The 23,215-nt window shown below is 35.9% G+C and overlaps 2 protein-coding genes across 2 annotated transcripts in view; both read left to right on the top strand.

Moving 5' to 3' along the window:
- Positions 1–23,215, top strand: part of LOC142349947 (pre-rRNA-processing protein TSR2 homolog) — a 127,222-nt gene that overhangs the window by 98,371 nt on the left and 5,636 nt on the right. The gene's annotated exons all lie outside the window — the stretch shown is intronic.
- Positions 71–23,111, top strand: LOC142349303 (uncharacterized). The gene is made up of 4 exons (XM_075400774.1): positions 71–476; positions 789–930; positions 16,338–16,456; positions 20,956–23,111. Exons 1-4 carry the CDS (start codon positions 95–97, stop codon positions 22,992–22,994), a joined length of 2,682 nt encoding a protein of 893 aa, XP_075256889.1. The 5' UTR covers positions 71–94; the 3' UTR covers positions 22,995–23,111.

Here is a 23,215-nt window from a genome sequence, read left to right as displayed (position 1 = left end):
CCGCTCGAGCCGCCTTCTTATAGTCATGATTGGCATTCATTAAATTAAGCCTTGTTTTTCTTCTTTTAGAGCAAGCATGAATCGAATGTGAAATATGAATCCAACAGACCACATTTTGACCCAGTTAGAGTTGACTAATAACCCGGGTGCTATCCCAAACACATATACCAACTTTGGAGCAGTTCCCACGCCGATTTTCATCCAGCGACCTGCCGGATTCCCACACCTTCCTCCAAATGCTACTCAGGATGTAGATTTAGCCAACCTTGGCAGTTCTCTGAACGAGAGCCGGTTAGCCCTGGCTATGGAAATGGCCAGACTCGATGTAGAGAGGATGAAGTTTGTTGAACCCCCGATCACAATTACGAGGGTCGAGAAGGAACCACCATTGACGAGGGACTCGGCTAATCTGCCCGAGAACGGTCCGAAACGTGGAAGAGCTGAAGAGAAGCCAACGATTTGGAAGAATGGAAAAGGTAGTTTGTTTTCTCCTGCGATTACAAATGCCCAAGCCCAATCGTTACCGTTTAAGTAAAATACCAGTAAGAAGTTGCAACATCTAACTTCTCAGAAACGAGGTGTTTATGTGTGTGTGTGTGTGTGTGTGTGGGGGGGGGGGGAGGGGGCATTTTCTGCAATCGTACTTTTTCGTAGAATGTGAGTTTCAAGTGCTTCATTCAACTAATGTGGTTGCAATAATTTAGGACACTATGATATTTATTGTTCTCTGCTTTATTGTTCCGCAGTGTCTGAGTGGGACAATTTCAAACGTGGGTTCTATGTTTTAGGCAAAGGTGTTACGTACTCAAAACAGCTAAATGCGAAACCCAGAACAGCTCATTCGGGACCTGAAGGGAGTCACTTCAACATACAGCAGGTGTCCGCGCACCAATCCATCTCGAAGGCCGCTGAAGAAATTGGCAAGGCTAGGTAGGCTGCTTAAAATGGAACTATTTCAACGCTGAATTGAAAAACTTGCACCTGGGGTGAAATGTATTTAACATCAAATTTTGCAGACGTTTATTAATAGCCGCACAGCGATGGCTGGGGCTGTTATTGGCCTTCTCTTGATTTTTTTTACAATTCAACGAATTTGAATTGTATTGGGGCGCTGTCTTTTTTAAGACCTGTTACACATTTTTATGATTTTTGAATTCAAATTGGAGTAGTGATTTTGGTCACGCCGAAACAGGAAGTGGAGCGAAAAATCGAGTGGTTTTGCGGCGTGAAATTTTTTCGCTCTAATTTTAAAGTAGAGCGTTTGAACAAAATTTCGCTTTCTCGCTAGTGGTTTTTTGTTCACTTTGGTTTTTAATAGCCGCACAGCGATAGCTGGGGCTATTATTGGCCTTCTCTTGGTTTTTTTTATTTCGTCGTCATGATTTTTGTTACGACCATATGACGTCACAGCGACTTTTTGTTCATTCGTTCATGCAATTTCAACTGAATTGCATGCGTGACGTCATTTTTCGCTCTTAGTGGAGCGAGTTTTTTGTTCATTCGCGTGATTAAATTTTTGGTCACACTTGACTTACCTCACTCTCAAAAATGACTTCCTCACTTTGAAATTGACTTTTATTTACTTTAATTCAAAGAGATAAGGTCAAATGGGTGTGTGTCACTCTAAATGAAGGTTATTTGAGATCAGCTAATAGAGGCAGCAATAACTTATACAGATTTTTAATCAAAATATAACAGATAAGCTTTCAATCAAAAGACAATTTTTTTTCTATCTGTCTTTTTTACTGTTTTTTTAGACTGCCGATCTACGAATCTATTGCGGCTATTTTCTGGCAATCTGCCAGCTATGTTTACTGTTTTTTATTCAATTTTTTCTAACTAGTGGTTTTATGGTCTCCCTAGCGGTATTTTGACATTGATTTTCTGTTTTATTTTATTTTTCCCAATTCACTCATAGTCCCACCTAGGTCTAGTTTTTTGTTTAGTCAATGGAAATTCTTTGAATTGTACGTCAGGTCTTGTCCTGCTATGTTTTCTTATTTCGTCAAGATTTTTGTTACGACCATATGACGTCACAACCACTTTTGTTCATTCGTTCATGCAATTTCAACTGAAACGCGTGCGTGACGTCATTTTTCGCTCTTAGTGGAGTGAGTTTTTGTGTTCATTCGCGTGATTAAATTTTTGGTCTCACGTGACTTACCTCACTCTCAAAAATGACTTCCTCTTTGAAATTGATTTTTATATACTTTAATTCAAAGAGATAAGGTCAAGTGAACGTGTGTCACTAAATGAAGGTTATTGAAGAGCAGCTGATAGAGGCAGCAATAACTTATATAGATTCTTAATCAAAATATGAAAAGACTTTGTTTTGGTCTGTCTTTTTTACTGTTTTTTAGACTGCAGATCTACGAAGCTATTGCGGCTATTTCTGGCAAACTGCCAGCTATGTTAGTATTTTGTGCTCAATTTTAAAAACAAAGTCCAAAAACGTGCTGCACCTAGATCAGTTTTCGGGAGGAACGATTTTTGTGTTCTGCTGTACACCTGAAGGCATCATCTAACAAAGTTCTTTTCTTCATTGCTATGAAGAGAAATGGACAATCATTAATGAGAAAGCGATTGAAAACGAGCAGAGACGAAGAGCAAATTTATCAAAACATTTTTTGTCTCAAAAGTTAGCATATTTTGGCCCTTCGTCTGTACCTAAACGTAAGAACAGCAAATTTTTTCAGTTGATTTTTTCCGGTTCAGATGAAGTGCTCTGGTTTTAAACCAAAAAATTTTCTCTGAAATTCCAGATATTCCAACACAACAAGGGCTGAAGACTCGAGAAAAATAATCATATCACCATTTCCTATATCTTTAATGAATCAATGACAGAAGTAAAATATCCTTAAGATCTGAAAAAGCAAAATTGATGCCAAAATTAAAGAGGCGGTGATGAATTCTCACCCGAGAACTACAGACCAATTTCTCAATCTGCATCATTATCTGAATTGTCCGAACGATTCGTACGAGAACGAACTGTTAAATATCTTTTTCAATTGTTGAAAATCTCTTAAAAAATCAATTTAGATTGTGGCCCAAAAGCAAAAAATTTATAATGTATTGTCCCAAGCTTTTTTTAATAACATTTGCGAAACAATAATTATGTTACAACAGCACTTGAGCTTTACCAAAGTTTTTTATGCTGTCATTCACATAGTTCATTTCAATAAGCTAGAAGAGCTTGGGTTTCGCTTAAGTGCTTAACCACTCTTAAGGAGTTTTTTTATCTTACGGTATCCAAAAAAACATTGTTAATCAAACAGGGAATGGTTTTAGGACTATTGTGGTATATTTTTACATTGAAGAGCAAATGAAACCATATTCAGAAATGGTGAAATATGCAGAAACGTTTGTTTTTACTTCAAATAAAAACATTTGTATTGCAACAACACGAATTCAATGTGCCCTAAAATGTTTCCAATTTCTACGATGACATATTTTGACTCTCACTTTGATTTCGGAAAGCATCAAGGAATGTGATAAATAATTTTCTCAGAAATCCAGGGTCTGTAAATTTATTTTTAAGTTAATTTCCGCGTTAACTGCACCCGTAAATTACTTAGGCCTCAAATTTTAAAATTTCTGGGTACAATTTAATGCAAACTTACATTCGCTGTCGCGAAAAGTAAACTTTGTTTTCTAAATGCTCCTATTTGATAGCTATTGTTTGAGAGTTATTGACAAACTTTTTTTGATTTTTATCCCTTTAACCCTAATTTTCCCACAGCCATGACGTCAAGTGGCCTGCAAATCAGCTTCTCTCAAGTCTTTCATGTAGTTTATATATTGATTAGTGTGCGTGACGTCAATTGTCACTTTTAGTCGAGCTAATAGTTTGTTGATGCGAGTGAATTTACTTTTGCGGAATATCGTGGCAATGGGATTATCTTTTTCGATATCTAATTTTTAGGTCTATTTGTAATAGCCGCCCTCATCTTCTCAGCCGGCTATTATAGCGCTCCTATTTTTTTTACAATTCAAAGAATTTGAATTGTATTGGGGCGCTGTCTTTTTTTAAGATATGGAGCGAAAAAGCGAGTGGTTTTGCGGCGTGAATTTTTTTCGCTCCAAATTTGAAGTAGAGTAAGAAAACGGTGTTTGAACAAAAATTCGCTTTCTCGCTAGTGGTTTTTTTGTTCACATGCGGCAATTTCACTCTGATTTTTACTGTTTTTTCGATTTTTTGGATCGGATTTTTTAAGTGGTTTTCCCAATCCATTAATAGTTCATTCTAGGCCTAGTTTTTTGTTTGAACCAAATTTCTATCTCTCCCTTATGGTTTTTTGTTCACATGCGGCCGTTTGACATTGATTTTCTGTTTTTTTTTCAACTTTTTAACTGGTTTTTTTAGAAATGGCTTTCCCAATTCACTCAAAGTCTGTTCTCGGTCTAATTGTTTGTCTAGTCAATGAAAACTCTTTGAATTGTTTGTCAGGACTTGTCCTGCTATGTTTTTTTACTTCGTCGAACTTTTTTTCACTTTACCCATTAAGCTGTTTTTTCGACATTTTGCGTGAAATCTTTTGACTTCTCTAGGCTAGTTTCACTCTTCTGTCATTCTGCTCAAAGTCCTTTTAAACAGCAGCTGCTCAGCACAGCAATTCAAAATGAAGAGAGTCAGTATAAAAAAAATCAAAGTCAGAAATAGAAACGGGATAAACCATAAAGCCCATTTTTAGATGCCCGGTACTTGAACTTTGTTCTCATAAGTTTTAGTTACTATCTATAATGCTTATTGGTTTTGATACTTGACCATGTAGCCTCTCACTGAGAGACAGGAGTATGTTCAATTACGAAACGACATCAAAATAAATCGCACTTAAAATTTTTTTTTCACAAAAATCAATTTTTGTTGATATTTTCTTTTCTTTCAATCCCAATAGAGCTATGGGAATCAACGGCGGCTATTTTCCGGCAACCTGCCGGGTATGTTTGTTCTTTAAGATTACACTCGGCGAAAAAATTGTTGTTTTCTGGCAATCTGTTTTATGTCATTTTTATTATGTTATTCTTCTAAGGGGTTCTTCCAGTCAAACGACAATATCGCTTGAAAAATATCTAAGCTGTGACCTGAAGACCTGTTTCAATAGGAAAAAATGGGTGATGGCTCTACTGAATTAAATCTGGAGAAAAGTGAAAAATGTTTGACTGATGCGTTTTATTGTCAAATACTTTTTTGAAATAATTAACTACAATACGCCTTGAGATTCAAATCAACGCATTGGAAGAATTATCGAGCAATATAGATGCAGAATAAACATTCTAGAAAAGTCAGCATTCAAGAGCCACTTTATTGTGGAATTGTTCCGGCCCCTCTTGGATATACTCAAATGTTTTTTTTGTTCCGACAAGTTTGGCCGATCGATATATTCATCTTAGAGAGTTGAGACTGGTATCATTAGAAAGCTTGTCTAGCGTAGAATATGGAATTAAAAAGATTTTTTCGAATTTCGTTTTTTAAAGGGAGTTATCAAGGTTTAAACTTTTGAGACAATAGAGTGAATTCCGTTGATTTTATTCACATTTTCCGGACTTTTTGACTAAAGTTTTGCAAATTTTGCTTAAAATTTTTAATGAGAAAAATATTGTTGGCTATTTTAATTTAATTTTTTTGTCAAAATTTCTGGCTAAATATTTCAAAATTCAGACTTCATCAAAAACAGCACGAAATAAATTTCTTTAGTCCACTTTGATTAAATTTGCCGGAAGTAAACACCCAAATACCACTAACACAATCATCGTAGTTTCAAAAGGGGGCTATTCTTACTTCAACTTCCGTTGCGGAGGCTCAGTACTTAAAACTCTGCCGTTTTTTGCTAACTTTACTCGTTGATTATCAACAACGCAGCATTTATTTTTGATTTTTTAACTAAAAAAAATGTCTATATCTATAACATTCGAAAAATTAGGTGCTCTTAGTGGACGAACAACATTAGCAGAGCTAGTTTTGGACCAATATTGGACTGTTAGAATCCAAAAATAGTTTGGATTGTAATCAGTCGGTCTGTTTGATTTAAAAAAAATCGATCTTTTTTATATATTATTTAAACAACAGAACATTTGAAACCAAAGCTGACTAGTGATAGGTCCAATTCGCTTCCTAATTAGCCTCAGATTATTGTATCTGGTTTTTTACGTGAAAGCTTATGGTCATTTTGACTTCTAAAAATATTTGATTTATATAAAAATAATGGTTTATTGAACTTTGCTTCCATTTTTTTAAAATTTGGTCAACTTGTTGCTGAGTGTCAGCATTGAAAGAATGTTTTTTCTTTCTACTGAATTCAAATGTTATCTTTATTGCGGTTTTACAACTTAAATTATGGTTTTCTGGCTTTGATATTACTGGATTTCACATATTTTATTTTGAGGTATTCGCCCATTTTTCACGTTTTCTAGTTTTGTCTCATTATCAGGTTATTGACAGTTCATATATCACACTATTGGCATTCAAAATAAGGCAAAATAGATGATATAAAACTCCTTAAGGATATCGACTCGGCTTCGAATCCTAAAGGCTTCGACAATGCTTGAAATATTTAATTGACTTTTTTAATTTTCTCTTTAACTGGCGTTTTTACTTTGTCTTTTTAGTCGTATGAAATTTCCTGTACAATGACCTGGTTTCATTGGCTTTTCATGAAGGAATAGGTGGGCCGATTTTAGTAGATAGCTGATGGCTTTCATGACTTGAAAACAATTGTTTTGCCAAAAAAAAACATTTTAACCTCGCAATTTTATTCCTTTTTTTGTCTGTTTGTTACCTATTCTCGTTAATTACAGGCCAAATATGACAATATTGTTGTTAAGGGAAGGTGCCAAGGGAAAGGGATTGATTTCACAAAATCTAATGTTTTTAAAGAATTTGTTTTGACTTTACTGGCTTCGACACGGGTTTTTCACAAAAAAAGTAAATTAATTTTTGATCTTTGTCATATTTTACGTTCTTTTTGTAGACGGAAGATATATTTTGGATAATTGCAGGTCTCAAGGGCTTCCTTTGGAGGAATAAATGAACTTATTTAATTATTTCAATTTTTAACTAATGGCTTTCATGTCTTTGGAAAAAATTTTTTTCGAAAAAAAACAAGTATTACTTGATTTTGCCTTTTTTGTCTGCTTGTTACCTGGTTTCATTATTAAGAGGTTACATAATACATTACCGGAGTTCGGAGAAGGTGCAATGAAAGATATTTTGAGGGCCAAAGTATGGCTTTACGGCTTGGAAAGCGTTTTCTGGCAAAATTTAACTTTTAATTTTTTGTTTGTTGTCTATTTGTTGGTTCTTTTTGTAACCGCATAGAAATTGAATACGAACAGATCCTAATTACCATCTTTAGAAGCACTGGTAATGATAAACCTATGGGCTATTTTATTTGATTTCTAATGGTTTTCATAACTTTGAAATTAATTATTTTCAAAAAAATAAGCAAGTCTTCAAATTTACTGTTTTTGTTCATTACTGTCTAATGGTTGCCAAGTTTTATTAGGGACTGGTCCCATATCTTTTTTGGAGAATGACAAGTTATTTTGTTTAGTTTCAGTTTTATTTGACGCTATTTTGACATTGTTATTAAGTTTTGTTTTTTAAAACGGTCATAAATTTTTTGATGTAATTGATGTTTGTTGTTGTTGTTGTTGTTGTTTGATTATGCTGTTCGTCTTGTCTCGCTTTCTTCAATATTGGCAGATCTCATCAATCTAATGCATCTTTTTTTATTCCACGGTTATTTGCTTTGGAGACTACTTTTTCGTTCATACACCAATTTTTTGAAGAATACTTGAATTTTTGGGGTTTTCTATCTGTTCATTTGGTAGACAATTGTGCCAAAATTTTGGATGAGCGGGCTCGGCACCTTGTGTGCAATCGCACATTACCGAGCCTTCTTGTTCTATATGATTTCACAAGTAACGTGCATTAAAGATTGCATTTAAAAACGAGTTCTAAAGTGCTGAATCTGATTAAGAAATAGTTAGCGAATAAGGGTTCGTTGAATTTCGGCTCGGTGTGTCGTAGGTTATTGAATCTGCTATGCTAGAGAATTTTTCGAGAAAGAGCAATTTGAAAGTATGTAATTAGTTTTGAACCAGTGGAATATCTTACCTCTATGCAATGAGACTTTTAAATCCAAAGAAGTAGATCGATTTGAAATTTTTTCCATCAAGTTAATCATATTTGGTTTTGTTGATTACCAAGATGGTTAGTGAGTTACATATATTTTTTCCGAAAATATATATTTTCAAATTGATAAAATAATTGGTTAGAGATTTCCTGGTCAAAATCAGAGTTTTTAATTGATATTCAGAAATTTTAAGACTCTTGGTCAAAATTTTTTAGTTTAGTTGTTTTTCAGAAAGTTTTACGATCAAGTTTGTACCCACAAATCAACGTAGTATCCACGCAATTGAGTGTTCGCCTTTTGTTTGTTCCCATGAACCCATACAATCGGGTCCTCAAAAGCTTGGCCGGTTCAGGCCACACAATCGAGTTGAAGAAAATGAAGATTGTCCCCATGACAAACAAGTTCTTGCACAGCTATTACTGAAATTTCTAGCCAGGACTGAATTAACATTTTGGAGCTGAGGGTGTTGTCGCATGATTGAGTCTCATAACAGACGATTTTTAGCGATCAGAATTGTGGTTGATCCTCTCATTAAGGTCACTGAAACTCCTCGAGATAACCGATTGTAGGCAATTGATGTACCAGGCGGTTGAAATTTTAGGTTATCGGAATGCAAAGGCTATACGTTTCAAAGTTTTTCGAACCAACTCTGAGAAGCCCCCGGAAGATTTAAAACGCCAGTGACACAAACCAGATACCTATTTCAAACACTTTTGACAATATTCAAATCTGCAATACTCCGGATTTTTCTGATTTTTGCATTTTTTAAGCAAATTTTTGTTACATGTACTATGCTGTCAGTGCCGCCATCCTTGACTGCTACTCCCAATAGTTTTGTGTTGAATAGTTCAGCAGCTTCTGAGTTTGCTTCACGAGCTGTGCATTTAGCAGTTAGACGTCGATTGACTTCCCCAACAGCGATGCGACGGACCCCACTTTTCAATTGTTACAGTGCAGTTACAGTTGCTTTACATAGAAAAGGAGTAACGAATTCGGGAAGCTTGACCCCTGCTGGCTAGGTTACGAATTTCATGAAACTAGTCATTGCTCGCTTGGATTGATCAGTGACAGCGCAGTTTACTGCATGCAACAGATGCTCGGGATTTTTGACAGGTGCTCGGGAGCAATACTAGAGAACGACGTTTTGGGAGAATACTGATGCTGCGTCAAATTGATACGCATTCGTGTTACCATCTTGATCATATTGGTGATCAGGTTGGTTTTCCTTAGGTTGCAGCTGTTTAAGTTTGTTCAGTGTTGTCATGTGCGGCGCGCGTCCGAAGACGAAAGCTTCGCTACCCTCACAAACTGCCCTTGCAAGCAATGAGATTTTGCGCGGCTTGTTAAAGCGTCTATTGACTCTGTCAGTTTTCCTTGACTGTTTAATTGAGGCCGCCTCGTACCACTGTGCAGCATAATCACCCGATTTCCATCGTTCCAGTCTGCTCAACAATTTTTTCTCTATTTGCTGCTTGTTACCCTCACTATTAGATGCTCGTAAAACTCATTTGTTAATCGGAAAGTTTTTCCAGTTTTCTAAAGATTGTAATCGTGACATGCAAGCTTCGATAACAGATGATAGTGATTCCGACTAGCTCACACGAAATTTTACGGGAATGAAATTTAGGGTTGGAATGCGCTTACTGCTGATGGTTCCGAGCTGTGGAAGTTCGATTCTTTAGATTTCAATCTGTTGCAGCTAGATTTGTTCTACTAGCGGACTGCAAATTCTCGTCTATCCGGTTCGTTAAATCGCGTGGTATATTTTTCATTTAAGACAGTAAAGCCGTAAATTGCGAGTAGGACGATATTTATTTGGAGCACACCATCTCATTGAAGTTGGGTCCCCACTGATCATGTCTAATATTAGTTTTTGCAAGATTTTCAATGACAGATATCTGGTACAATTTATCCTTTTTGTCGGAGTAGAAAAGGATTGTTTTGCGGGGAACCTGAAAGCAGAATACGTTCGTCATTCTCTGTGGTTATATTGATCTCAGCGGACAAAATTTTCTTGCTTTCTTTAGTTTTTAATTGTTTCATCTGATTAAAACTGAATACGCATTTGTAGAACGTTTTTTTCTTCGTTTTATAAAGGCTACCGACAGTACTCTGATTTTTTATCCCACCAGATGAAAAACAAGTGTGGGGATGGTTTTGGTTTGCAGTCCACACAAGCTGCTGACCCGCCACTACATAATTGTTTTCCTCACCAACAGTGTTTAAAAAATCAGTTTCCACCAGACTTCAGATTCCACCATTTCTGACATGATAACTGCCAAAGATTTTTAAAAACGTGTTGGTGATCAATTGAGGTTGCAAAGGACTCATTGTAATATAAAATTTATCTCTGTTTTGGTCTAGTTTGTTGAAATTGAGAGAGCAACTTACAAATAATTAGTCTGTTCAATGGCGACGTCTTTGAATAGCAGTTGATCCATTCAATCGTGTTGGAATTATGTAGTCTGTTCTTTTTCTCAACGGAATTATTCAATTGAATCGCAGTGAAATTTCCCCCGTTGAATGACAAATTTATCAGCCAGCAAACTTTCCAGACCCCAAATCCTGCGAATCTTGCCTACAAAGCAACACCTAATTTAGTAATAATCACTAAATTATTTTCCCAAAACTTTTTTAGTCATTGTTATAATTACTGGATATAACAACATGGAGGGTTGCTAATGTGCGTCAGTAAATATTGTTCCGGCACTGCTCAACCTTGTTAATAAAGTGTCCACCAAATGTGGAAGAGATGGCAATTTTTCAAAAAATACTTTTCGAAAATAATAGTTTATCCATATAAAAGAATTGCTTTAAGCTCAAAACACTATGCAATATAAACAATAAGACATTAGAGGGCCAATGATAACTGACCTTAGCGAGAGTTAGAGAAGAGAAACAACAACATCAATTAAATACAACAAGCATTACTTACGACCAATGCTCAATATCTTTTTCTTAAAAAAAACTTAGTTTAAAAATCAAAACATCAGATAAAAACTAAACCAAACCAAATGACTCGATTGTAGCGCGAAAGGATATTGGACCTGTCTTTATTGACATTACTCACCAAATATACAGAAAACAAAACGCGCAAACTTAGAAAATACGTTTACACTTTTTGAAAACATTTAATCTCAGTTTTGAAAGCTCTTAACTATCAATTGAATTCATTCATTAGCTTCATTTATACCTTCACTAAAGCTTAATTGATATAGTTGAAAACCATTGGGACCGCTAACTATCCAGAATGTCATAGGACTACAAAAAGAGAAAATACAGGCAAGAATCAGAAGACAATTCAATTTTGAGAGGAAACGGTGTCGAAGCCTATTAAATAACAATCTATGCACTAAAACAATTCAATCTATGAATTGCGACTGATTTCAATGTTATTAAAGTGATATACGACTTGTAAGTACCTTGCCATTAATATAATAATCCGGCAAGACAGCAAAACAGAGCTTTAAAAATGGAAGGTGCCAAAAATAAAAGGTAAGAAAATTTGTGCTATCAACGCCCAAGAACCATTTTAAATAATGGCAGCCTTAAAGAATACATTTTTATGCAATTGAGAAAAGTGCGACCTTTCTTTTTGCTGAGACATCGTTAAAATTGTCAGATATAAAATTAAAAGTGGCAAATCTCAGAAAAACATTATTTTTTGAAAACAGTTTTTTTAAAAACCTAAGACAACAACGGTATGCTTTCAAAAATTGTAGATAGATTAACTTGCTACTGCTTAGGAAGCTAATTGGGCATGTCATTAGTGATACTAAGTCAAAAGACTACAAATTAACGATGAATACAGGCAGAACTCAAAGTTTCAACAAAAAATTTTAATCAAAGCGTTGAAGCCAAAAAAAACCATTTTCGCTGAAATTAGCATGTATGTTCATTGACCTTCATTTGCACGTGAATTTGGCATGTCAGTAATTTTGGTTTGAGTTGAGATCCTTCTGTTCTGTAACTAACAAAAAAGCAAAAGCGAATTATTTCAAAAATTTTTAATGCCAGCCATTACAGTCCGAATAAGTTTTGAACTTTGAATTTCATCGAATTGACCAAAGCTGGTCTTGCTCTTGCTGCTTCTCCATTAGAACAAAAAAATCCAAATGCCTCCAGATTTGCAAATTTGATCAATAAATGATGAATATTGGATAATTATCGAGTTATAATACCAAAAAAGATTATATCACCTTAAAGCATTAGAGTTTCCTTAACAGCCTCTCCGATGCCGAATTAGACGTTTGATTTGTTAGTTTCAGTCACAAAACTAATAAAACTACAACAAATGAACGTTAAATGTTGGTAAAACTCAAGCTTTCATTAAAATTTTATGTAAGCAATTTGTCGGAGCCATAAAAATAGTGAGCTTAACGCAAGGAACAATCTAACTTTCAAACGAAAACAGACGTGGCTTTAATTGGGATGAAAGAATAGCTGAAAAATATAAACAGGACAGACCCAAAATACAACTCGAATCATTTTTCCTTGCAAAATTCAACGATGAGACCATTACTGGTCCTGCTATCGCTGTATGGCTGGGCTCTTGAAAATGAAATTATTCTGAAAATTGTGTAATATTGCCCCCGTAGTTGAATGACAAAATTATCAGCCAGCAAACTTTCCAGACCCCAAATCCTGCGAATATTGCCTAAAAAGCCCACCTAATATAGTAATAATCACTAAACTCTTTTCCCAAAACTTTTTTAGTCCTTGTTTTAATTACTGGATATAACATGGAGGGTTGCTAATGTGCGTCAGTAAATATTGTTCCGACACTGCTCAACCTCGTTTGTGAATAAAGTGTCCACCAAATGCGGTGGACATTTTTTTTGATTTGCAGTCCACACAAGCCGCTGACCCACCACTACAGATTTGTTTTCCTCAGAAACCCAGTGTTTAAAAAATCAGTATTTACCAGACTTCAGATTCCACCATTTCTGACATGATAACAGCCAAAGATTTTTAAAAAGATGTGGGGGGATCAATTGAGGTTGCTAAAGACTCATTGTTGAAAAATGATCTCTATTTTTGTCTAGCTTTTTTGAAATCGAGAGAGCAACTTACATATAATTAGTCTGTTCAATCGCGACGTCTTTGAATAGCAGTTGATAAAATCCATTCGATCGTGTAGGAATTTTGTAGTCTGTTCTTTTATTCAACGGGAATTATTCAATCGAATCGACGTGAAATTGCCCCTGTAATTGAATGACAAATTTGTCAGCCAGCAAACTTTCCAGACCCCGAATACTGCGAATCTCGCCTACAAAGCACACCTAATTTAGTAATAATCACTAAATACTTTTCTTGAAACTTTTTTAGTCTTTTTTTTTACTGGATATAACAACATGGAGGGTTACTAATGTGCGTCAGTAAATAATGTTCCAACACTGCTCAACCTTGTTTGCGATTAAACTGTCCACCAAATGAGGAAGAGGTAGCAGTTTTTCGAAAAATACTTACTCTTCGAAAATAATTGTATCCATATAAAAACATTGCTTTAAGCTCAAAACACTATGCAATATAAACAATAAGACATTAGAGGGACAATGATAACTGACCTTAGCGAGAGTAAGAAAAGAGAAACAACAACATCAACAATTAAATACAACAAGCATTACTTACGACCAATAGTCAATGTCTTTTTTTTAAAAAAAAAAAACACTTAGTTAAAAAGTCATAACATCATCAGATAAAAACTAAACCAAACCAAATAGCTTGATTTTAGCGCAAGAAGATGCTGGACCTGTCTTTATTGACAATACTTACCAAGTAGACAGAAAACGAAGGGCAAAGTTAGAAAATACGTTTACATTTTTTTGAAAACAATTAACTATCAATTGAATTCGTTCAATAGCTTCATTTATACCTTCACTAAAGCTTAATTGATATCGTTGAAAACCATTGATACCTCTAACTATCCAGAATGTCATAGGACAACAAAAAGAGAAAAAACAGGCAAGAATCAAAAGACAATTCAATTTTGAGAGGAAACGGTGTCGGGGCCTATTAAATAACAGTGGATGCACTAAAACAATTGAATCTTTTAATTGCGACTGATTTCAATGTCATTAAAGTGATATGCGACTTGTCATTAACGTGCCATTAATATTATGATCGGGCAAGACAGCAAAACAGAACTTTAAAAATGGAAAGTGCCAAAAATAAAAGGTAAGAAAACTTGTGATATCAACGCCCAATAACCATTTTAAATAATGGCAGCCTTGAAGCATACATTTTTATGCAATTGAAAAAAGGCGACCTCTCTTTTTGCTGACACCTCGTTAAAGGTGGCAGATATAAAATTGAAAGTGGCAAATCTAAAAAAAACATTGTTTTTTGAATAGTTTTTTTTAAAACCCTAAGACATAACAACGGTATGCTTTCAAAAGTTGTACATAGATTAACTTGGTATTGCTTAGAGAGCCAATTTGGCATGTCATTAGTGAGACTAAGTCATAAGACTACAAATAACAATGAATAAAGACAGAACTCAAAGTTTCTACAGCAATTTTATTCAAAATGTTGAAGCCAGAAAAACCATATGATTTTCGCTGAATTTAGCGTGTATGGTCATTGACCTTCATTTGAACGTGAATTTGGCATGTCAGTTGTTTAAGTTTGAGTTGAGATCCTTCTGTTCTGTAACTAACGAAAAAGCAAAAGCGAATTATTTCAAAAATATTTAATGCCAGCCATTACAGTCCGAATAAGTTTTGAACTTTGAGTTTCAACCAATTGACCAAAGCTGGTCTTGCTCTTGCTGCTTCTCTATTAGAACAAAAATCCAAATGCTACCAGAATTGCAAATTTAACCAATAAATGATGAATTTGGATAATTATCGAGTTATAATACCAAAAAAGATTATATCACCTTAAAGCTTTAGAGTTTCCTTAACAGCTCCTCCGATGCCGAATTAGACGTTTGATTTATTAGATTCAGTCACGAAACTAATAAAACTACAACAAATGAACTTTAAATTTTGGTAAAACTTAAGCCTTCATTCAAAATTTACGTGAACAATTTGTCGGAGCCTTAAAAATAATGAGCTTAACGCAATGAACAATCTTACTTTCAAACGAAAACAGAATTGGCTTTTATTGGGATGAAAGAATAGCTGAAAAATATAAACAAGACAGACCCAAAATACAACTCGAATCTTTTTTCCTTGCAAAACTCAACGATGAGGCCAATACTGGTCCTGCTATCGCTGTATGGCTGGGCTCTTGAAAATGCAATTGTTCTGATAATTGTGTAATAGTTCATTGTCAAACGAAATTCTTATCGAAAGTAAAATGCAATTTTTATAATTATTGGTTTAAATTAGCGAAATACCAAGACCGCAGATGTTATTTCCGGAAAAGTTGTTAGAAACCGGAGGTACAGTTAGCCCATATCTGAGTAAAAGAAGATTGTGATAGTAGTTTTCATGTCTGTACTACCGGGCAAACTGGACAAAGTAGCCCAAATAGGCATATTTAGGCCAAAAAAATTTTTAAAAAAAAAAGTAGTGTATTTTCAAAATTTACCTGAAACAGTTAGTTGAAACAATTCAGCACAACTCACTTTTATCTTAAACGTTAAGCCAATGAGACTATCTTTGACAATTTCATCATATTTTTTTGCAGAAATTGATAAAAATTTTAGCAAAATTTTAGAGAAAAATGTGAACAAAACAACGGAATATAGGCTAACGTTCACAAAACTTCAAACCTGTGTAACTCCTCGGAAAAAGCGAAATTCAAAAAAGTCTTTTTAATCTGAAATTCTACGCTTGACAAGCTTTTAAATGATACCACTTACAACCCTGTACGATGAATATATTGATCGTCGAAAATTGACTGAACCAATGAAACCGAGTTGAGCATATAGTTCCTCCCCCGCTAAAGTGGGTCGGAACAATTATATGGATAACTAAAATTTGGGTGAAATAATAGAGGGTGAGATTTATTGGAATATTGTTCTGAAAAGGCCGTACACATTTTTTTCCCGCGATTCTTTTCCTCTTTGCAACAAAGAAACTCTGACAGCACTCCTCTGGTTTTGTTCTCGATTTTGATCTCCCGTCATATTGGATGGGTCAAAGTTGGAAATGACTCGGTGAGATATATTCCTTTTTCACATGCAACCCAAATTCAGGAAAATTTTGGTATCCAAGTGTGACAACTGGTAGAAGGCTGATCGTGTTGATTTAGATGTGAGATTGCAGAGTGTGTTCGTTGGATGGCTCTCAAAGCTTCTCAGAACCCTGGTCCTCAATTCAATCGAGAAGTAGATGAGGAGAAAAAGATGGAGACGAGAGTCAATCAACAGAGTGAGAGAGATTTTTAATTGCTCTTGAACGAAGTTCATAGCAATTATTGTAAACGTGTGTCTTTTTATGCAAAATTTTCGCTAAACAATTTTGACTTTTCGAGTGACTTTTACGCCCTTGACTTTTTGCATTTCGCGTGATCTAATATTCTCTCTCAATCACAATTGCAAGCAGCTGAACCCAATTGGCGGCAATTTAATAGTAAAAGTCAAATGAAAAGTGCGCCGAAACTGGTGTCATTTTTTACTTCAAATCTTAATAGTGGTATATGTTAACCTCTAATGTGGTTATTTGAAGCCCACTATAGAACTTCTTAGTCCCATTTAAGCTCCCCCCCCCCGGACTGAAGCAGGCTGCAATTGATTAGAGCTCCCACTAGTTGTTCAAGAGCAATTCTTCCGACGTTTAGTCGGTTATGTTTGTTTTAGTTTGCTTCTATCACGTATTAGCGTTTTTGATCTTGCCGCTAGTTAGGTTCTTGGTTTGTTTTTTCTCAGATTTGTTTTTTTTGCATAAGCAAGTCTTAATAATGAGTACGAAGGTTTAACTGGTTGCTTTAACTGAGTAATAGTTGTCTGTGATATAACCTGACGTTTGTACTGAGTAAAACGTTTATAATCGTCCAGACGTGGTAATGTATTCAGCAAATCAGTTGTAACAAAAGGCGCGAATATTTTCCGTTTGTACCCACTAAATTTTGCTATCTCCAGTTCTTGATTAGCGTCCTAACCCTTATAAGGATCTATTCGGTTTCGACCCCTAGTGTTTTTTATGACCCCCCAGTTACAAATTATATGTTGTTATATAGCACGTTACTATGTAAGAAAATAGCACGTGCGCCTGGGGGTCACTAAAAATTTATGCTAACTAAGCGGGGGGGGGGCCGAAACAGAATAGATCCCCTGATATTTTTGTAGAAATTCAAGCTTTAGTTTTTCTGTTTGAAAATATTTTTGGTATCCTTCATATGCAAATTTCTTGCTTGAGCGTTTTGTCTTCTGATCATTGTTTTAGAATGTCGTTATAGCGTCATGCTTTTCGTTGGCATGCAAAAGTAGTTGACTTTTCTTTCATGATTGTTTGATCGACTGTATTGCTCAATCTTATATTAGAGCAGCAGCCTTAAATTGTGTTTTGAGAGCCTTTTTCTGACCGTTGTCTGTTATGTTTTCTATTTTGTATTCTGTTTTCTTCTCTCTATTGTGGAATATGACCTTTTTGTTGGCTTGTCCTGTCCCTTACTGCTGTCGTTATTTTGCTTCCGCGTTATAAAATAATTTTGTTCACAAGGTTGGGGGGTGGTTCCTATATATTGTTTGCCATCAAATTAAACATGTTTCTGCACTTATATGTTAAGTTAACAGAATTTCTGGGCTTTTGTGTTGCTTAGGGTGAATGATTGATAGCTAAAATGACGATACTTCCGTTGGTTTTGTTTCGTTTCTTATTCCGACACGAATTATCGTGTGTGTATGTGTGTGTGTGTGTATGTGTGTGTGGGTGGGGGGTAGGTGGATTGATTTGCTCAACTGCGTTTTTTTTATAAACCAAAGAGTATTTCTAAAAGAATAGCAACATTTTTTGTCCTGACTATTTTTGTTTGATTGGAATTGTCTCAACGCTCTGGAGACAAAATTGAGCGTATTTATATTGCGGCGTATTTATATTGCGACGAATTTATATTGCAGTGATCTTGGTTTTTGTTTCTTCGGCTGACGCTCTTCTTAGTTTTTACATTTTTTCACAGAGCAAACATCACCACGAGCATTTTTTTCAGGCAACTATTTCAATGCACTTTTATGCGCCTGACGTCATTGCTTAAGATAATTGGCGGCGAGTTTTAAGCTGCACTGTATAATAGATTTTTGATCATGACTAACTTACCACGCTCTCTAAATGACTTCTAATGATAATAAGGTCACTGAGGGCCTTTCAGCCCCTTTCAAATTCAACATAGAAATCCCGTTTAATGGTCAATGTTATAATACTAAAACGGCCAAAATAAAATAAAGATTGAATTTTTAGTTTGAATGGGTTTCATTCAGTCTTTTGAGTTTACAACTGCATCAATTCAATTCTGTATCTGTTGCTATCTATATAATCCATCACGTAATTCTTTTTTGCAGTTATATGGGCAATCTGCCGGCTTTTTTGATTAATTTCTCTCAAACGAAGTTTGTGGCAGTTATATTAGTGCTGTCGGTCTTTTTTATGCGATTTTTCGTGTGACGCTTTTGACTTTTCGTCCTCAAAAACGGGATAAACAAATAGTGCCCAGCGGGCATTAAGTGCTCTTAGAGTTTTTCAGCTCTGTTTCAGCTCAAACTGTTTTGGAGACTTATACTTATGGTGTGAAGGGCGGTTCTTAGAGGATGAAGTCACTCCCACTGTTGCCCCCATCCCCCACCGCGCTGTTGCCCCCCACCCCGGTGTTGCCCCCAATCAGCCCCGGTGCTCCCCTCCCCCGTGGCTAGCTACTGACGAACAACCGCTTGCTAAAAACGCAAATTTATACTATTTTGCAATTTTTTTCAAGCTTTTTGAAAATTTTTGACATTTCTGTTTATCAGCCCTAGGTGTCAAAGAAACTTCTCTAGGGTTTGATAATATATTACTGCATTGTTTCTGATGCTAATGGAATGGTTTCAACTTTTTAACATCACGAATTTTTGCAATTTTTTGAGAAAACGTGCAATTTTTCAAATTTTTGACATTTTTTTCCTTATTCAGGTTTTTCCAGACCCAGGGGCCAGAAAACATCCTATGGGGTTTGATAATAAGTTACTGACAATTTTTTAATGGTCATGGAATACTTTTTCAACTTTTTAATGTCACAAATTTTAGCAATTTTTTGGTGAAGCTTGCTTTTTTCAAGTTTTTTTGAAATTTTTTGTCGTTTTTTAGATTTTTTGAGCTTTAAGAGCCAAGGAACCTCCTCTAGGGTTTGAAAATAGGTTGCTGAATAATTTATTGATTAAATGGAACGTCTTGCAAAATTTTAACATCACGAATTTTTGCATATTTTTTGACATTTTTCAATTTTTTAACACTCAGTCATTATTCAGATTTTTTGAGCCTCAAGGGTCAAAAAATGCCTCCGTTATGGTTTGATAATAAGTTACTGGAAAACTTTTTCTGAATTTTTTTTGCATGTTATTAGGTTTCTCTAGCCTCAAGAACCACGGAACTTCGTCTAGGGTTTGATAATACGTTACTGCTTAGTTTATAGGTGTAATGGAATGTTCTTCAAGATTTTTATATCACGAATTTAAGCAATTTTTTAAAATATTTGCAACTGTTTCATGTTTTTGAATTTTCTCCGGCAACAGAGGTCCTGGGACCTCCTCCATGGTATGATAATAAGCTGCTGCATAGTTTCTAGAGTTATTGGGGTTGTGATCAACATTTTTTTAACTCCAGTTTGAGTAATATTTGGATAAAATTTAAACTTTTCAAATTTTTGGAAAATTTTTGTTCCAAGGGTATGGATCTTTGAGCCAGTGAAACTATTTCAGGTTTGAAACGGATACTGGATAGTCTCTTGAGACAATGAAATTGTTCTTAAGATATTCATGTCTTGAGTTTTTGCAAGATTTTGTTAAAATTTGCTGTTTTCAAGTTTTTTCAATATTTTTTCCTTTTCTGAGTTTTAGGACCGTTACTGGGCAACGAAACTTTTCAAGTCTCGGAGATGAGGTACTTGACAGAACTTTCGAGACAAAAAATGGTTTTGGAAAAACAAGGTTAGAAAACTAGATGTTGCAGTGTCGAATCCAATCATGGAAGATATTCCTGTCTCTTTTGGTGAGGGTTCCTTTCCTTCTCTTTCTCGTTCACGTTTTATCTCTCTCTCTCTCTCTCCCTCCCTCTCTCTCTCTCTTTATTGATTCGGAACTTCAGCTGCTGTTATGTGGCGTAATGTCACCATCTCTTATCCTCAATATCAATGAGTTATAGTTGAAATGTTCTTTTGATCATGAATGATATAACAGGCACTTTTAGGAAACCATTGTTAATTGCTCATTAATTGTAGCAAATATATTAATCCTGTTTGTCTTTTATGCAATTTTTTGCTTGGCCGATTTTTCGTCTGACTCATTTGACTTTCGTATTCAGAAACGGGATAAAGAGGTGGCGCCTTGAGGTCACTAAACCGTGGCTAGCTGTTGACGAAGCCAACCGCTCGCCGGTGGTTTGAGAGCAATTCGCCCGACATTAGTCGATTATGTTTTATTTTTGTCGGTCTTCATTCTGTTGTCAAATGCTGGAATTCCGCCTTCGATATGATGGCCAAGTCTGGGATTGTTAATTTGCTTAAAAAACTTCAAATAGAATTCAAGAATGAAATAAAATTGAAATTTGAAGTCGAAAACTAACTGATTATTTTCAACTTTAAATTTAAACCCCCTGCCGGTTGTTTGGCATTTGTCGGTTATGTTTGCACTTCTGTATTGTGCGATTTTAAATTCTGAGTTTTTAAAATTTCATGTCTGTTGCAGCTATAAGATGTGCCAGAAATCTCTACTCGCTTCAGCAGCAAATACGTCAGATTCAAACTGACGTCGACAAACTCAACTGCGATGATCAAATAGTCGACGTTAAACAACTGCACCCTTCGGACCCCAGACTTGGCCATGCTAACTCAGTAATGAACAAACTTGTCAGTGTGCACAAAAACGTGGCTAAAATAGCTAAAGACGTGGCTACCGTTAGCAGGGAGGGATACGGAATTGAGAAACAATTTAGCAGGACTTACAGTGAATTGTCCCATTTGATTCGACAACTGTCGTTGCTGAATGACCAAATTGGAATTGACAATGTCGAATGTCATGTTGAGATTCTGGACGGGCTTTCAGTTGGAGAAATTGTTGCTGAGAACGGTAGAAAACCGGATGATAGTGCCACTAAAAAGCTTAAGATTCTGTTACCTACGTCTACGGCAGCTGGATCGAAAGCAGAACGCTCACCTCCAATGAGCCCAGACCGAGAACAAACCTTGCGTGCTGGAATCTTAGCTCTGGGAATTGATAAAATTCTGGAACAGGAGAAACCAAAACCAGCTTCTAAATCTGAACAGGTTGCTACTGGTGCGAAGAAGAAACCAATGGCGAATGCGAAAAATACAAAAAGGAATGTTATATACACAACGTCTAGGTCTAAGATACCACCAAAAGTCAACAAAAACGTCAAGTCCAACATACTGCAGTCAACTGTGGCTTCTCAACTGAAGTCGGTGAACGCCGATATGCTGATCAGAAATCCTATTTCGGACTTTAACAGCGCCAATAGTTCCATGAATAGACCGAAACCAAAAAGTTCATCACCTGTTAACGTTCGGCCGAACGAATCGTTGGATAGACTTCGTGATAGTATCGACCAGTCTACGATTCTATCAAGTTCCAGGAATCAGTCATCATCGCCGGCTAGGGGAAGTAAAACAAGGCAAAGGCAACCTAGCGGTTCACCCGTTAACCATCCGAAGACCTCGAAATCTCCAAATAGGGAAGCCCGGATTAGCATAGCTACCCATGAACAAGCAGAAAGCGAGTTGAAAACGTATTTGAAAGAGACAAATGAAATGATTTCTCAAATGAAGCACGAGCGACATGCAACCCAAAGGTTGTTTGATAGTAAAAAAGGACTAACTCCTGAAGCCTACGGTGATATTCGAGATATTTGCCGAATGAAACTTCAGAAATACGCCTCGGAAGACAAGGACGCCAGAGCAGTTATGGTCCAGCTAAAGAATATGAGCGATCCAACCTTTCGGTATTTGGTGAAAGAATGCTCTTTTGGTTTTAAAACTTTTGACTATGAGAAAATTGCCGACCGGGTTTTAGATTACCTAATCGAACAAAGACTGGAGCAAGTAGAAATCTGGAAGTTAAAAGATGACAGAAATGGTAAAATTCTTGATCACGTTGATTCGGCACCAAAAAGTGCGATGAATACAAAAGCGTATGAAACTGTTCAAGAAATGCTAAGACGGTTGGATCGAATTGAGCAAATGGAGAACGAAATTTCTCAGCGGTTGAATGCCGATGCGTTTAGTTTACGAGCATCGGATGTTCCGGGTTTCACTTTTGGTTCAAAAGATACCTCACAAGTACCGTTCAAGTACGTCCATTTCAGAGATTACCCCTCTGTTATTGAAACCACTCCGAGGTCTGCCCGAAATTCGGCTTTGGGCGATCTGATTGTTGTTAACAAGGGTAAGGACAGATTCGACCAGGTTGGAATCAGAGATCTCCATGACGATATTTCCGACGATTCAAGTTTGATTATTGGACCTACTGAAATCACGATCGACCAGAATTTACTTACGGTTGTAGAAAACGAAGTTAAGTTGAAGCAACGACAGCTTGCGGAGACTTTGGATGTTGACTTGAATAAAGTGAGTCCGAGTTCAGTTTTGGACCAGGTGACCAACGAGATCCTTGTGGACTGTTTGGAAGGTGTGCTGAATGAGTTCTCGAGTGCATGTGATGGTTTTGCTCAGGAGATCTACGCGAGTGAGTTTAAACCGAGTGCAGAGTAGAAAAGTTGTCATCAAAATGTTTGTGCTGATTTCGTTTGTATATAGATTTGTAAATATTGTTCAAAGATTGCATTTCATTTGTGTATTATGTTTGGTTTAATTCTAACTTAGATTGGAGATATTCTCTTATTAGCAACTTCTAAAGCAATCCTCAAAGGTTGCCAATTTTCGACAAAGCAAAAATTATCTCTTTTTTGGGGTGGGTGCTAAGAAACTTTGGA

This window comes from Convolutriloba macropyga, chromosome 11 (genome assembly GCF_964194025.1).
Source record: "Convolutriloba macropyga chromosome 11, txConMacr16.3, whole genome shotgun sequence".
NCBI lineage: Eukaryota > Metazoa > Xenacoelomorpha > Acoela > Convolutidae > Convolutriloba > Convolutriloba macropyga.
Note: the sequence above shows the minus strand (reverse complement) of the source record. Positions and strands in the feature narration are given on the sequence as shown.